This window comes from Cynocephalus volans, chromosome 3 (assembly GCF_027409185.1).
Source record: "Cynocephalus volans isolate mCynVol1 chromosome 3, mCynVol1.pri, whole genome shotgun sequence".
NCBI classification, from domain to species: domain Eukaryota; kingdom Metazoa; phylum Chordata; class Mammalia; order Dermoptera; family Cynocephalidae; genus Cynocephalus; species Cynocephalus volans.
Window position 1 is genome coordinate 185,472,767 of NC_084462.1, and position 17,397 is coordinate 185,490,163.

The following is a 17,397-nucleotide window of genomic DNA, read 5'->3' on the forward strand; positions in this document are numbered from 1 at the left end:
TCACAGCTCATCATCATCACTGAGCCTCGGATCTGCACCTGCACAGGGAGAGTTGACAGGAAGTGAGCAGGGCTCTAGATCTGTGGAGCAGAGTGTGTGGGGACAGATCTAATGAGAAATTAAACAATAGACTACAGGCAGTGACACTAGGGTGAGTGTCTCTGGGATACGTGGGGGACAGCAGAGAGTGGGCAGGACTCAGGACTCTGTCACCTGGTTCTCATTATCCACATAGATTCTACCCATGGAAACTGAGAGGCAAGTCTTAGGACACAGGTCACAAGGCTACTTTGAGAGACCCAGCCCAAAATTCAGCCCAGCAGGGCTCTGCTGTGTTTTTATCTCTGTGCTTGTCACCCAGAATCGTCCACATGGAAATATAAGGGCTGTGTGTGACCCTTCAGGTGGCTGATTCACCATCCAGGACACTGAGGAATGGACAGAGAGAGGAACAAATACTGAACAAAATTGTCCACAGTGTGGATGAGGATCCAGAGGCTAAACTGCCTCACTGAGGATAGAGACGATGTGGGCAGGGGTCCTGCAGGATGATAATAACCACGTGGGTGTAGCTGCACTTTATTTAGGGAAAAATGCTAATTTAGGGACAGGGTGCTCCAGGACTGATCTAAAGTTTCAGGAAAATAATACTAGATCATAATGATTTGTGTGTCAGGAAAAAAAACAGGTCATGAAAAAACCTGAAAAAGAAAAGTCCCCAGTGAAAAGAACCTTCTTATCTGCACATGAGGAAAGTTACTTCACTCTGTGTTGCCTGCAGTGAGAATGTGAGAAATTAGAGTCACAAAGAACAAAGCAGAACATGACCGTGAAGGGCATCTGGGAGTCAGCAGAGCAGAGGAAACCTCAGATCCCAAGAGGAACCCCCATCCCCTCTCTGCACCTGCTCCATGGGGCACAGGAGCTGGGTGGGCCTTCAGCGCCCCCTGCAGCCCAGACCCCTCCTGTATCCTGCAGGGAGGTTTGTGTCTGGGCTCATGCTGACTTCCTGTCACTGTGTCTTTCGCACAGTAATACACGCCTGTGTCCTCGGTGGTCACAGAGCTCAGCTGCAGGGAGAACTGGTACTTGGACGTGTCTCTGGTGATGGAGGTGCGGCTCTTGAGCGATGGGTTATAAGCTGTGCTGCCACTATAATCAATTACTCCCAACCACTCAAGCCCCTTCCCTGAGAGCTGGCGGATCCAGTGCCAATTATTACTGGTGATGGAGTCACCAGAGACCGCACAGGTGAGGGAGAGGGTCTGCGAGGGCTTCACCAGTCCTGGGCCCGACTCCTGCAGCTGCACCTCAGACAGGACACCTGGAGACAAGGAGAATCAGAACCTGTCAGTCACATGTAGTCACAAACTTCCCATAATCCATGTGTGACATCTGAGACACTCACCTTGCGGAGCTGTCACCAGGCAAAGGAGAAGACCCCACAATCTCATCTTCAATTAGATCTCAACTCTGCCTTCCCCAGAGACCTGAGCCCTGTCTGAGGACAGACCTGTGAGCTTCCACCTTGCATGTGTCCACATTTACCCTAGAGCTTGAATGAAAATTTGCATGTGTGGGAGCTCTGTCCTTATAAGCCGTGAGGAACTGAGGTGGGTTCAATTGTATTTTTTGAAACGTTTATATGTTTTTTTCTTTGAAATTCTCTGACATGTATTTATGGTATGGGAGGGAACTTAGTGAGCTTCAAACATTCCAAAATTTGGCCCCAGGTTTCTGAGCCAAGATCTAACTTCCTTCAAACCCTGTGTTCTGTGCTGACTGGGACCCAGCCCAACTCTCCCACGTAAACCCAGGCTCTGGGTCTTGCTTCTACAGTTCTGATCCCAGCACAACCCCTTGTTTCTTTCCCTGGACCCTCTCCTGTGATGTGGTTCTCATCACACCTGAGAGCTTGTTACTTGTTATATTGTTGTTGTTACATGAGTTCCAGACCTGCCTTGTGTTTTCCATCCTGCCATACAAGACACAGCACATCAGAACCACAGAGACTGTGTAGAAAATGGTGCCCTGAGCATTGAGGAAACTGACCCTCAATGTTTGGGAAAGAGGAAAATCTTAAATGACTCCATTTCATGGTCATTCCTGTTTATCCAAACTTAAATTCATTTCTCACCCACATTTTATGGATTTGAATCCTTCATTTAATCGAATCATCTCATCAGATATCAAAAAATAAAATCAATTAAAATGGTTACCATGAAAGCAGTAATAACATCCTATTACTAAACTTTTAAAAGCACACTTTCCCTTGATGTGCACCTGTCTGTGGGCATGAGAGCCAGTCCATGTCTGTGGCATCACTCTCTGGATGACTGCCCACCACAGAGAGAGAGGCCAAGGGCCGGGCTGGATGCTGTGATTTGTCTGTCCCCGTCACCTCCATTTCAGCCCCAAAGACAGCTGCATGTCAAGGAGGGACAGACTTTCAAGAGTCGTGAATGAATGACAAGACAGGAGCTGCTGGTGGGCAATTTGAGGATGATTCTTCAGGTCCTGTTGACTCCTACATTGTGTTGGAGTTTTATCAAAATGTTGAAATACCTGGTAAAATGTGATGCAAAACCAACACTCTCAAATGATAATGCAAGTATTACAACCAGAATAAGATATGACACAGAATCTGGAATTATCAGAGAGGAGATTTGAAATAACTCTGTGCATGTGGATCTATGTTTCAGTTTTTTTCAAACCCTCAGCTGACTCTCCAGCGTCCTAGTCGCCCAGCTCTGTGTGTCCAGAAGAACTTGTCAGGAAGCTCCGCCTCATGGAGAAGCAGCGCAGCCTCTCAGTGGAGTAAGGGACAAGGACAAAGATCTACATTTTGCTCATTTCTGTTCTAACGTGCTCAGGAGGGAAGTTGCAGTGAGAAGAGGTGACTGATTCATAACGTCACTCAGGAACCCAGACTCCACTGGTGTAAGACCCCAGATCTACAGCTTGTGGACAGACATTTACAGAAAACGGAAGGTGAGGGAATGGTGAATTTCAGGTGGAAAGTTTTTAGCTGCTGTAAAGACACTCAACATGAGGTCTCCCTAGTAACACAATGCAAGTGCTTGACACAGGATGTGAACCACTAATGCAGTGTTGTAGAGCAGATCTCTAGACCTTGTTCATCCTGCATAACTGCCACTTTCCTCCTGGAGAATGTTACGTTAATTAGCCAGGCTGTGAGGCTGTATGTGATACCTGTTTACATTTCCTTTGGCATAATCTGTCATATGGCCCTGACTTACATCAAAAGATAAAAAGTGTGTGTTATCTGCTATTTCAGGATAAATGAGAACAGCAGGTGTGTGTGTGGACTGGAGCCTGACACACTGAGTCCGTGTCACCTCTGTATCTGTCTCTGTCTCTGTCTCTCTCTCTCCACACCCATCCACTCATACACACAAACGATCACCATTGGTCTTTTGAAAATCTACCCAGAACTTTCCATTGGATTGATGCTGAACAACTCCTTGTCATAGAGTAAAATGTGAAGCCTTACAGTCTGTTCTGCAGTAAGTCACAGTGTGTAGGTAGAATCTCGTATAGTACAAAGTGACAGGATGGCCCTGTGTGTTTGAGAGTCAGTGCATCACAGCCTGTTTCTTTGAATCATAATTGTTTTGCAGGCCTCATGCACATGCTCGTTTCTAACTTGGAATAAATGTTGTATTTTATGGATAGATCTACTGTAAAAAAATATTTTAAGATAAGTATAGTATCGAAAATTCATTAAGTAAGAGTCACACACGACTGAAAAGTGAAAATATCTTCATGAAAAAAATGGTCTTAGATGGGATATCAGAAAAGTGGTAAAAGTTCTAGGTGAGAAAATTTTAAATGTCCTTTAAATAAATCAAACAATATTAAAAGCTATTATTATGTCAGTAATACTAACAATTAATATTCCTTGCATTTTTAGTGAAACCCTAAGCAAAAAGTAATGATGATGATAATAATAACAATAAACTGTAATAGTAAATCACCAAACACCAATGTGATTAGAAACCAGCAGAAACATGAACTGAGCAGATAATCTCTTATATATGTGGAATCATTGATATAGAAGAAAGAGAGATAAAGAAATCTATCAAGATGAAAAAAGGGAAGAGATTAAAGAATAAACCTATTAGGCAGTGAAGAAAGGGGGCGTTGGGATCATGAATAATGTCAGAGATAAATCGGTGATACACCACACCTTCTCAAAATGTACCTGTAATTGGATTAAGTTTAAGTAGACTAAAAGGTAAAAGAAAACGCAAAATGGGGGCTTTCATTACAAAAATTGCATGCTTTTAGCAATATTTGCTGTGCAACGGTGTAAGTACATGAATACAAGATGGTTGAGAGTGCAGGACCAGAAATCAACAATAAAAATACCTGCCAGAGCAATGCAGATATAAAACATTAGATGTTAGACAAAGGCTTTATTGAAGTTCAATTATGCGTGAAGATAAAAGTACAAAATGCATGTTTTTGATACGTGGTAACAAACCAATCACCATGTCATACTTTGTTCAAGGTCTTCCTATCAGACTTTCCAACACAGGATAATGCAGTTCAACTTCAAATGTAACAGTGTCTTGAGGAAATTAGTAAATGTTAACTAAAACACTCTGCTACACATTAAATTTCCCCTTTAAATACATAAGTGAGTGTGACACTGGTTGATTTGATATTTGCATATTACGAAGTCAGCCCTTTGAAGTTCACATCTGATCTGTGTGATAATTTTGAGACTGTTACTGTATGTAAAGGAAAGCCACATGTAATTATTTAAAAAGGTTTCCATTAATAATAATGCTCAGTTGAAATATAAAAACACACTCTTCTGTCCTGTGTCCAGGTTCCAAATTAGAAAACAGAGTTAATTTGCTAATGTGATTTAGTAATTTTTTGCTAAAAGTGTTTTCTGAGGAACATGTCTGTCTCCATCCTGCTTCAGGTCTGTTCCCAAACTTTAGGGCTCTTATATTTGGCTGTATATGTGTCCTCTGGTCATTGAGTCACAAGGGTTGATGGTTCTGACCACTCTACTCAGCCCATTCCCTGACTGTTGTACGACCCCAGCCTCCCACAGGCTTGTCCCCCTCAGTGCTCTGCAGCTGGTGGCGCTGTCTGCATGTCCTCTGACATAAGGTGTGTGAGCTGTGAGAGGTGTCCTGGGGTCAGCAGCTGCTGTGTCCTCACAGATAATCTGTGCTTTCAAGAAAGCTGCTTGCCTTCTGTAGTTTGTCTTTCTGCTGTGTTGATTTTTTCTTTTGATGTGCAGAAGCTTTTGTAAATGATATAATCCCATTTGTATGTTTTTTCTTTTGTTCCTTGTGCTTTTCGGATCATATTCACAAAGTCTTTGCCTAGACCTCTGACAAGGGATTAATATACAGAATACATAAGGTTCTCAATGCCAAAAAAAGAAAAAAAACCACACAGATAATCAAACAGAAATATGTGCAATGGAGATGAGTAGACATTTTTCAAAAGAAGATATTGAAATGGCTAACAGATAAATGAAAAAAATGTTCAGCATCAGTAATCATTAGGAAAATGCAAATCAAAAACACGTTGAGATATTATCTCAACCCAGATAAACTGGCCATTATTGAAAATACCGTGAATAACAAATGCTGGTGAGGATGTGGAGAAATCTGAAAACTCCTACTCTGTTGATAGGACTGTAAATTAGTAAAGCCAATATGGAGGTTTCTCAACAAACTACAGATAGAAGTGTCATATGATCCAGCAATGCTACTACTGGATTTATATCCAAAGGAATGGAAATCCTGTCAAAGGGACAACTGCACTCCCATGTTAATCACAACTCTATTTCCAATAGTCAAAATATGGAGCCAACTTAAATGTCCCTCGACAGACTACAGGGTAAGGAAAAGGTGGTTTATATACACAACGGAATACTACTCAGTAATAAAAACAAAATGAAATTCTGCCATTTGAATCAACATGGGTGAGTCTGGAGAAAATCATATTAAGTGAAATAAGCCAAAGAAAGACAGAGAAATACTGCATATTCTCAATCATAAATGCATGCTAAGAAAAGAAGGAAAGAAAGAAAGAAAGAAGGAAGGAAGGAAGGAAGGATAGAAGAAAGAAAGAAAGAAAGAAAGAAAGAAAGAAAGAAAGAAAGAAAGAAAGAAAGAAAGAAAGAAAGAAAGAAAGAAAGAAAAAGACCACAACAATACGTTGAGCGTTCAGAAGGAGGGAACAAACCTAGGGACACTAAAGATGGGGGAAGGGAGGGAGGGTGGAAGGGAACGACAAGGCAGGTCAAGGGCATAAAGAAAAACTGAGTTGGGCCGGCCTGTGGCTCACTCGGGAGAGTGCGGTGCTGATAACACCAAGGCCCTGGGTTCGGATCCCATATAGGGATGGCCGGTTCGCTCACTGGGTGAGCGTGGTGCTGACCACACCAAGTCAAGGGTTAAGAAAAACTGAGATTTTCAATAATGAGTATGCTAATAATAAAAACTAAAAATAAATAAATAAAAAGTAAATATAGCTGCGTGATGGCTGCAGATGATTTCATATTAATATTAGCTAAGTATTTATATTAATCAGCTGTACATGGTATAGATGAATAGTTTCCAATCTTAAGTCAGCGCTTGCCTTGAGACTTCACTGACACCGCTAGGTTCTTTTTCACCACGTGTAACCAGTGAACAAGACAATCCTGGGAATTCTCTAAAGGTGGAACATGGTCATGAAACAAGCCTCAAAGACACTTTGGACATTTCCTGGTGGATTTTCTTCAGCTTCCATTCATGAGGGGATTTTAATATGTTTTATTTATTGTTTTACTATTTTTTCAATGTCTTGAAGTAATTTATTGGCAAATAAATTTATTGGAAAATAAATCTTTCAGTTGATAAAATGATGCTTTATTTTGTGTTTACAACCTGTATTATGAAAACATTTACATCAAGTGAGCTTGTCAAAATTCTAAACACAAGAGCACACACACACACATATACACAAAGAAAATATGCTTTTGGAATCGAACATGACAAATTGACACTTTGCAAACAAAGTGTTGATGACGTTCTTCAGAGAAATGGTAAAAACTATCCAAAATTTTACATCAAGGAACAAAAGACACCACACAGCCAAAGCAATCCAGAGAAAGAAAAAATGATAATAAAGCTAAAGGTGTTACACTACCTGACTTTAAATTCCCCTATAAATCTATAGTAAGAGAAACAGCATGGTACTGGTATAAAAACAGACACTAAAACCAATGGAACAGAACAGAGAACCCAGAAAACAAACCACATACTTACAGCCAACTGGTCTTTGACAAAGGCACTAAGAGCACACATCGGTGAAAAGACTGCCTCTTCAATATATGGTGCTGGAGATACTAGAAAACCATCTATAACAAAATAAAACTAGACCTGTATCTTCCACCATATTTGAAAATCATCTCAAAATGGATTAAAGACTTAAATGTAAGACCTGATACCTTACAACTTCTAAAATAAAACACAAGTGAAACACTCCAGGAATTAGGACTGGGGAAAAACTTTACGGAAATACCTCAAAAGCACAGGCGACAAAAGAAAAAAAAAAATAAACAAATAGGGTTATATCAAACTAAAAACTTTCTACACAGCAAAGGAAACAATTAACTAAACAAAACGACAACCTGCAGAGTGGGAGGAAATATTTGTAAACTATGCATCCAGCGTGGGATTATTATACAGAATACACAAGGAACCCAGAAAATGTTGCCATAGGAAAAACTATAATGAACCAGATTAAAAATTGGGCAAAGGGGCCTAATAGACTTTTCTCAAAAGAAGATATACAAATGGCCATCAGACATATTATATAAGTCTCAACATCACTAAACATCAGGGCAATAAATAATCAAAACCACACTTATATATCTTCTGATTCAGATAGACTGGCCATTATCCAGAAGACAGAGTAAGAGATGCTGGGCAGGATCCTGAGAAAGTGAAACCCTCCTACAGTGTTGATGTGACTGTAAATCAGTGTAGCTATTATGGAAAACAGCATGGAAGTTTCTCAAACAATGACAGATAGATCTGCCATATGATCCAGGAATCCCACTGCTGGGTATATAACCATAGGCAAGGAAAACATCATGTTGAAGGGAAACTTGCACTCCCATGTTTATTGCAGCTCTATTTACAGAAGCCAAGATTAGGACCCAACTTACATGCTAATTGGTGGACGACTGGATTAGTTAAATTTGGTATCAGTACTCAATGTAATACTACTGTACCAAATAAATAAATAACAAAATTCTGCAATTTGGAACAATATGGATGAACTTCGGAAAAATTATATTAAGTGAGATAAGCTGCGCACAGAAAGTGAAATGCCACATGTCCTCACTCATAAGTGCGAATTAAAAATAAAATAGAAAAAGAAATAAAGATGCAATGATCACAATAACTTGTAGAAATTTCAAAAGGGGAGATCGTACGTAAGCTACCAGAGTGTGAAATGAGGAGGGGTGATGGGTTTAGCAAGGAATTGGTAAAGGGCCCCAAAACATATCACACTGTACAATGTTGAATATATTATTTATTCTGATATGAGCATTGTATATTATACACAGATATGGATATTCAAAGCCATACCCCTCAAATATTTACAGAAAAAAATTCAATAAAATCAATAAAAAATAATATAATAAATTTACTTTTAAGAAAAAATATGAAATAAAAAAATTTAAGGCATAGAATAATAAAATTATAAATATTAATTTGGGAAAATGGGAGAAAATTATTATTTTCCATTTATGCTGATCAGTGCTCAAAAGCTCTCAATAAAATCATTTGCAGTGTTAGATCCTTCGATCACTGAAGAAAGATAGTCTGGGAACTAAAGTTGAAAATGCACTAAAACAAATTTCTATTCTTTAGAATAGCAAATCAAGTTGTATGGATGGGCTTGATGTTATGCAGGTCACCACCAGTAGGAAATAGAGATCCTTCCCTTGGAACTTCTTGAGAAGCCACATGTGGACCTGGGCACTAAGAGTGGGGCATTATCTTCCTGTTTCAACCTCCGCTGCTGGTGGATACCCCTGAGAGGTTTGACTTATCTACACATCAGGGCAGTATCGACCTGTGGGACTCAAAGTTCCCACTACAGTGAAGGAAGTTACGCATCACCTGAGAGCTGTTTCAGGTAAAGATGGATCATGTCCATACAGAAATATCCAATGCAATTGCTGATAACATTTGTCTTGGCCTCGGGGACACGAAAGGAAAGAACAAAAATCCAGTCCAGTGTGTCCTTATATTTCTCTTTTCTTAGTTGGTTCCACACAGGTCCACTCAGTCCACTCTGCCACAAAAGCCAGAATGACTCCTCTTTGTCGCAGTGCATAGGTGCCATCTTAGCCTGAAAGACATGGGGCAGTTACCATCCCTGGTAGAAAAACTCTCTTTATCAGCTGAGCCACAGTCATAAGTATCCCCATAAGAAGACAACAAACATAGACTCAGATTAAGTGGAACCACTTCTGTGCCCTAGTAGAAGGATTGTGAAGGCATAAATAAAACTTTGCATTTAGTCACTACAAATGTGGTGAAAGCAATTAATCCTGCTTCTACACCCTGATTCCCAGACCCCTGTGTTGTAGCTACTGGGCCCAAGCCTCCTGTACAGCCCATTGAATAGGACCATATGCTGGGAGCTAGATTACAGGGAAATGCCTGTGATGGAATTAGTTTAGAGCTCATAGTTTCTTCTGGAAGATGATGTCGTAAAACATCTTCAGTCACATCAATTTGGTTTTATTTTCTGAGACTTGAATTGGCCCTTCCATTGTTCTATTAGTTTTTCTACTTCTGGAAAAATCTCAATGATGGATCAGAACTTTAGCCCATGCGTGTGTTCCCATGGCCTCACGTCCTATGACTCAACAACAACTAGAGTCCTTGGTCTTAGACAACATCCTGCAGGATCTCATATCAGAAACAGACATTCAGCACCAAGGACATTGCTTATGAGAAAAGGACTTTGGCAAGAAAGGAAAATCCTCATACTGGATAAGACTAACTACCATAAAGAACAATAAAGCTAAAAATGTGGGTGAAGGGCACATGGTATTCTCTGTCTTATTTCTGCAATATTTGCATAAGCCTAAAGTTACTTCAAAATGCATTTAAAAATTAAGAAAAATATGAATGAACAGGTAAATAATGCCAATAAAAAATTAGATGAGGACAACTTTCTGGCTCTCATGGGTGAATGTGACATGAAGCAATCAACTTATTACCAAGAGGATTACACTCACTTTAAAAAGGCACATTTTAATATATGTGCTACAATAGCATCTATTCAATAAAGGAAGACAATAATGTATCTACTTTTCTGCAAAAACAGTTTTTTGATTCAATAGGACATCTGACATTTTCCAGAAGGGTTTGTTTTGTCAAATGAATATAAAACTTTAACTGGCTCATGTAGAAATTGGAAATCTTGGCTGTTCTACATAATGCTTGGGTGGGGCCTGCCTGGCATAGAGCAGCGTCTCAAACACATATTATTATTTTTATAGAGGAGCATAGTGCAGTGCAGATGTAATAGTGATTTATTGCCTCATGTCTGATAGTCTTTGTTCATGTTGTTGTAATTTACATAAAATATTCACAACTTGCGTTCCATGAATCGTATCTACTCAAAAAAGTGTTTGAGTCACTGCTTCTCTGTGTTTCACTTCCCCTGCCATATGTGAAGAAAAGTAAATAAAATCTAAAGGAAAAGAAGCATGCTTGTTTTACATACACGTTCTCTGCCCTTTGTCCAATTAGTTAAATAGAATGCTTAGATCCTTTGCATTTACTATATTTTATTTGTTTCTATAAAAGCCTTTCAGAGCTTTAGATTAGTCTTTTATCTCTACCTCAGCTCTGTTCCATAACATTGGAATGCACAGATATTTGATTTCATATATCTCTGGTCACTAGAAACAAAAGTTATATTGAGGGTGACCGGGACACCCAAAGCATCACTGTGCAACCACAGCATCTCATAGATTTGCCTACCAGTGTGTCCTGCAGGTGGTGGAGCCATCTGTACATTTTATGGCATAAGGTACGTGAGTTGTTCTAGGTGTTGTGGGGTCATTAGCCACCTGTGCCTCCAACTTGCTGCAGGATTGACCTGCAGTAGTGCCTGAATTACATGGTTCTGCATGTGAAAGACACATGGGCTCAGCAGCACAGTGAGGAAGCTGCAGGTGACCCACTTATGGTCACCTATCCAGGGTGTCCATGAATGGACTGACACATACGATGCACATTAGGAGACAATGTGGGGTTGGATGTTTGATGATCAAATCTATTCGAGACCATGAGGGGAAGAGGTAGTCTGTCTGAGTGAAGGTGTCCATGAAGTTACAAAAGCTGCTTCTCTGAGGCCAAAGAGTGTGTGCTTGGGACACACAGTGACTGAACTATATAGCTGTTTTTTCTATGAGTGAAATTAGCTCCAAAAAAGAGAAAGGAGAATCTTCAGGATGATCTGTTTGTTGAGAATGAAACATGAGTTACAGGAACTCAGGAAGAAAACGGCCCTAGTGAATCTTTTTTTGTAATAGTTAATGTGTGTGTATATATATATATTTATATATTATATATATAATTGCTTATGAATATTCATGAGATACAGAGCTGATTGTCACCCCTTGTGCCCAAGATGTGAAGTCCAGATTCGTGCTGGCAGCATGCCCATTGCCACATCCCATCTACATATAGACCACTTCGGTTTATCCTTCATTACCCCGTGAGGGTGTGAGGAATTAAAGACACAAATTATAAGACATAAAACGTCTCAGGGAACAGCTGAGAACTTGGAGAGTGGATGATTCCGTTGAACCCAAAAGGAAGCACAGGCCCCTCTGCACCTGCCCATGGGAATCAGCCCTGAACTTCGTGGGTCCTGAGCATCCCCTGGTGGTCCCGTGTTTCCCTATAGGGAAGTTCATGTCTGGGCTCCCACTGACATCCTCTGTGTCTCTCGCACAGTAATACACAGCAGTGTCTGAGGAGTTCACGCTGTTCAACTGCAGGTGGGCAATGCTGGTGGAGTTGTCAGTGGAGAGTGTGACATGGCCTTGGAAGGACGGGCCATATTGCATATCTGATTCACCAGGATCAATCATCCCCACCCAGTCGAGGCCTTAAAGTGGTGTATGACTTAATTTTAAATTTCATCATTGCTTATATTGGAAAATAAAGCAAAGAAACTAGCAAAGGGCAGGGGAAGACTGGCTGAAGTGACCACCCTTGCTATTTATTAACAGGGAGTGGCAGTTTTTCACAAAATGAACTGCATGTTCATGTGCGATAACTTTACATGATACTAATCATACTTGTGCATGAAACTCACATATGTTGTGTGTGTCATTCTCCCATTAAAATATCATGTGTGTGGGTGTGATATTTATTTATAATGAAAAATTTGTGGTATGTAAACCTAAAGAAGTTTACATCTAAACATATTATAATCAAGTTTTAATAAATGATGACACAGAGAATTTTGAAAGCATCAAGAGTAATGTGACATCTCAAATACAAGGGAACATGGACAAGACTATGAGCAGATTTAACAGAAGAAACCATATAGGCCATGCAAGAGGGGTGTGAATATAGTTAAAGGGCTGAAAGAGAAACACTGCAAACCAAGAATACTATATTAAACTGTTTCACAGGAAAAAAGAAGATACTTTTCCAGATCAACCAAAGCTAAGGGAGTTTATCACCAGTAAATGTGCCTTACAGGTAAAGCTAAAGAGATGTCTTTGAGATGAAACAAAAGGACTGTAAATATCCAAGTGTAAGAATTTATTGAAAATAGAAACTTACTGGTTAATATGAGTATATTAAAATAGTAACACCCCAATATTGTAATAGAGGTGCATAAATCATTTAAACTCTATTATAAAATTAAAAAATTATTAAGAATACATACAAGTATGATAATGTGTTAATAGACGCATAATTGAAACAGAAGTACAATGTGGCATCACTAACATAAAGTACAGAATAAAAGTGAAGAGCTATTGTATGAGGATACTTTAAAATATTTGGGGAAATATATAATTAAAAGATGATATAAATGTTTCCATGAATTTGTTGAAGCACTTTTGTGTGAGTGAATTTAAGTTGCTGTCAGCTTAAAACTGACTGCTAAAAATATAAAGTCATTTATGTAAAGCTCATAGAAATGATAAAATATAGAAAAAATATAGTTGATACTCAGTAGGTGAAGAGAAATGAAAGAAATTGTAAAATTCCAAAAAATAAATAAAATAAAATAAAGTCAAAAAGATAAATACTAGAAGAGAGAAATTGGAACATAGTACAAAGAGAAAAAGAATTAACAGTATAGTAAGTCCTTACCAATCAATAATTTATTTAAGTGCAAATCAATTATATTTCCAATCAAAATATATACTTTCACAGAAGCTAAATAAAAAATAAATAAATACAACCAACCATGTCCTGTCTACAAGGAACTAATCTAGGCCTTAAGAACACACATAGGAAAATGTTAATGTATGAAGAAAGATATTCCATGCAAATGGTAATCACAAGAGAGCAGCGGGGTGCACTTCCATGAGCCATAATAGACTTTAGCCCCAAATTATAAGAAGAGACACAGATCACTGCATAATAACAAAAGAATCAATCCATCAGGAAGGCATAGCAATAAGAAATGCACATGCACCCAACAACAGCACACCTAGATATGAGTATATAACATAAATATTAACAAATCAGAACAGATAAACTTCAAGAAATATGATAGAGAGATACTTCATAATCCACTGACAACAATGGACAGAGTATTCAGACAGAAAATCAATTTGGAAGCAGTGCAAATGAAGAAAACCACAGACAAAATTTTCCTAAGAGACACACGCAGAACACTTCATCCAACAGCATCAGAATATGCAATTTTAAGTCCACCTGGCACATTCTCCAGAATAGTCATGTTAAGTGAGAAATCAAATGTTAACAAACAAAAGATGATTGAAATTATTTCAAGAATTTTCTCCAACCACAGTGATGTGAAAGTAAACATGAACACATGAGAAATATATAAATTCCTCCAACATCTAAATGTTTCTAAAAATTAAAAAAAAAAAAAAAGGTGGCTGAGCAGCCAATTAGTCAAAGTAAAAATCAAACAGAGGAAAATCAGCATGAAACATGATACACCATCTTTAAGAGACTCAAGGAAATAAGTCTAAGCTGCTGTGTGTGATGGAACCGAGGTAGTCAGAACACATGTCCTGGCTCGGGGAGGAGGAGGGAGGGAAGAGATGGCCAAGGCTGGATCCTGACCTCGTGCCTTGTAGAATCAGGGAGGAGCTGGAGTCTGTGGAGGGAGCAGCTTGCAGGCCAGAGGCATGGGGTCCATGCTGTGGTGCAGTTTCCCAGGAGCCATAGCAGAGGGTGCCATCATGGGGAATTCAGTGGCCATGCACAGAGGATGGTGGTGTGGCAAAGGGGTGACATGGGAATAGACCCAGGACAGACAGGAAGGAGGAAGGGCATGTCCTCAGGCAACAGGTTCAGAAACAAGCTTGTGCAAGACTCGTGCCTGGACTTCCATCAATATATGATGATACATGTGAGTGGTTTTCCCTCCTGATAAAAATGTCAGAGTTTCAAAGTGAGGAAGAAGAGGAGGGGTGCTCCCAGGAGAGGAGGCCCTGCACCGTAGCAGTCACCCTCCTGCCCTCACTCTGCCCTGCCCATCAGCACACCTGCAGCACCAGGGTCTCCTCCGTCTCCTGTAGGGGGTGCCACACTCCATTCTTAGAACCCAAAGGAGCTCTGCTGACACGTGGGTTTACACCTGTCATGAACCAGGTGTTTCCAAACAGGTTCTCCATCTGCATCTCACCCATGTGTTCACTAGGCTTTAAGATATGTAAATAAATCGATGGCACTAACAATTTTTCACACACACATAAATTCTTCACCAATATGTTAGGAGACCTTTTCCTGTGTTGGAAGGACATTCCTTAGTTTCAGCACCAGAGCAAAGGACAGAGACATACAATTATCAGTGTTCATGGTGCTCCAGACTCCACACGGAAATGTCTCCATACACACAGTGTGGTAACAGTAAAGAACTCATTGTTGTGTGCGATGTTTTTTCCTAAATAAATCCAGCAAATTCTGAGATTAGATTAGAACACGTAAATTGTAGAACTTCTCTTTAATTAAACGTAAAACTAAATGAGATAAGAACAAGGTGTCAGTGAGGGGGATTGAATTGTTACATGCGCTTTTGATGATGGTTAGTTGCAGAATGGAGATGAGATATAGAAAATGAACTGATTTTCTAATTCTGGGCCCTAAGTTAGACCTGAATAGCATTCACCAGAATCTTCCCTACCCGTGAAACTGTTCTGACTGTAATACTGCATCAGGGATCTCTGAAGGCTCTGAGGTGTGCAGACCAACTCCTGCCCCAGATCCCACAGTCAGGTAAGTCTCTGATCTTCTGATGGGGGGAGAAGGGAGAGTGTAGATAAGACACAGAGACATTCCTCCCAAGATCTCTGCACAGGGAGAGGGGCCAATGTATGTGGGGAAGAGTGTCTTTACTCACTGGTTAACAGTTTCTCATGAGAAAGGCAACTCTGTGCCTGGACACTGCACAGAATTAAAGAATAATGAATTTGAGTTAAATGTGGAAATTCCACTTGTTTGCAGACTTCATATTTATGTCTATTTGTCATCTAGTAGGTAAAATAAAACCGTATTTTCCATATAAAACTCTACAAACTGTGAGGTTTTCCTGAGGGTGCACATTCTACACCTAAACCTGCATGGATCACAATGCACCTGTACGAGGCACTGGGTTCTCCTCTCTGGACTCACCACATGGTGCATGCTGAGGACACGTGTCCTGTGGTTCACCGTCAAGTCTTGACTGAGCTCCATGGTGATGCTAAGGCAGGGCCTGGCTGGGTATGTTGGGTCCTCTGATGGGCAGCTCTGGCTGTAGGATGGTTCAGTAACCTTGCTTCAGTTTCTTTGTCAGAACAGACATTTAGCAAAGTTTCACCCAATCTTCCCTCCCTCTTTCCTTTACTCAGAGTCAGACTTGCATCATGGACTGACATATTCCCAATCTCTTAGCCAGGCCTTCTGCTTTTGATCTCAAAAGGGCACATGTGTTTCTTGAAAAAGATATGGAAGTGAAATCCAGTCTTGGGATTTGCTTTTTAAAATACCCAAACTAACAATTATTTTAAGAGTTTTTAATAATAGGGACTTCAGTCTCTTGGCAAATAAAAAATATAAAATAACCATTGCCTTAGTGTGTTTTGTATGTGGGTAAACCATGGTCTCCAGTTATTCAATTAAATCTAATCTAGGTGCTGTTCTGATGGTGCTTTATATTTTGATTGAACCTGCCATCAGCTTGTTGAGATCCAGGAAGATTATCCTAGAAACCTTGGTTGGCTTGTTCCAATCAGAACAGAACCAAAGAAGATGAAATTCCATGGTGCACACAACTATAGGTCTTCACAATTGTTCCAACAGGTCCTTCCTAATGGCTGCCCCTATAGACTCGGTCATGTCGATCCAGCCACCACAAGGGCCATCACCTACAGCTCACAGCACATCAAGTTTTTCCATCGAGAGCTTTCCTGCAAGTCGCAGGTGAGGGAGGGGATGTCATGAAAGTTTGAGCAGCACAAGGTCAGCTGTACATCAGTACCCCATTTTGAGCAATCCCCAATTATCCCATTGTCTACTAGTGTTCATTTGCATTCCCCATGTGGCTCCTTGTAGAGAGGTCAGGAGGAATGTCCTGTACAATGATGGGCAAGAAAGTCTCATCAGTCTCTCCCAGGTGTCTGCAGGAAGAACAGCTGGAGCCACACCTGAGCTCCAGGTAAAGAAACTCAGTCCTGGATTTTAGACCTCAGAGACCACATTCTGCATTTCCAGGGAATAGAAAGAGCAAAGGGAATGAGAGAACATCAACTACAGAAAAATAAAATTGAATATGACCAAAAGGACATCAGATCACTGCTGTGTCTATGTTGCATAAGTTAGTGTCAGGAGAATGGTTAGAAGTGAGACCCATAAGATTTTTATGTTACTGATCAGGAACTAGCCTCTCTCTTGACTTTATTCAGAATCCCAACACGGTGCTCTAATCAGGGAGTTTCCTGGGGTCTTTGCACTGAGTCTGATTGGAAAAGCCTCATCAGGTTCCACTGAGTTTCCTCAGGACACTGATCCTGGTAATCAAGACAGAGAGAGTGTTTTACATCCAGTGTGCGTGAGAATGTTTTCTTTGTTACAATAGAACTTTCATATTTCAGAGACATCAGAGCTAGGAACAGAA

At 40.1% G+C, this 17,397-nt stretch overlaps 1 gene segment (V, D, J or C); it reads right to left on the bottom strand.

Annotated features, from left to right (window-relative positions):
- LOC134372830 (Ig heavy chain V region 1B43-like) lies at positions 1–1,454 on the bottom strand. The segment is given in 3 exon segments: positions 1–38; positions 905–1,324; positions 1,409–1,454. Coding segments are annotated over 3 exon segments (504 nt in total).
- Positions 1,455–17,397: the final 15,943 nt, after the last annotated feature.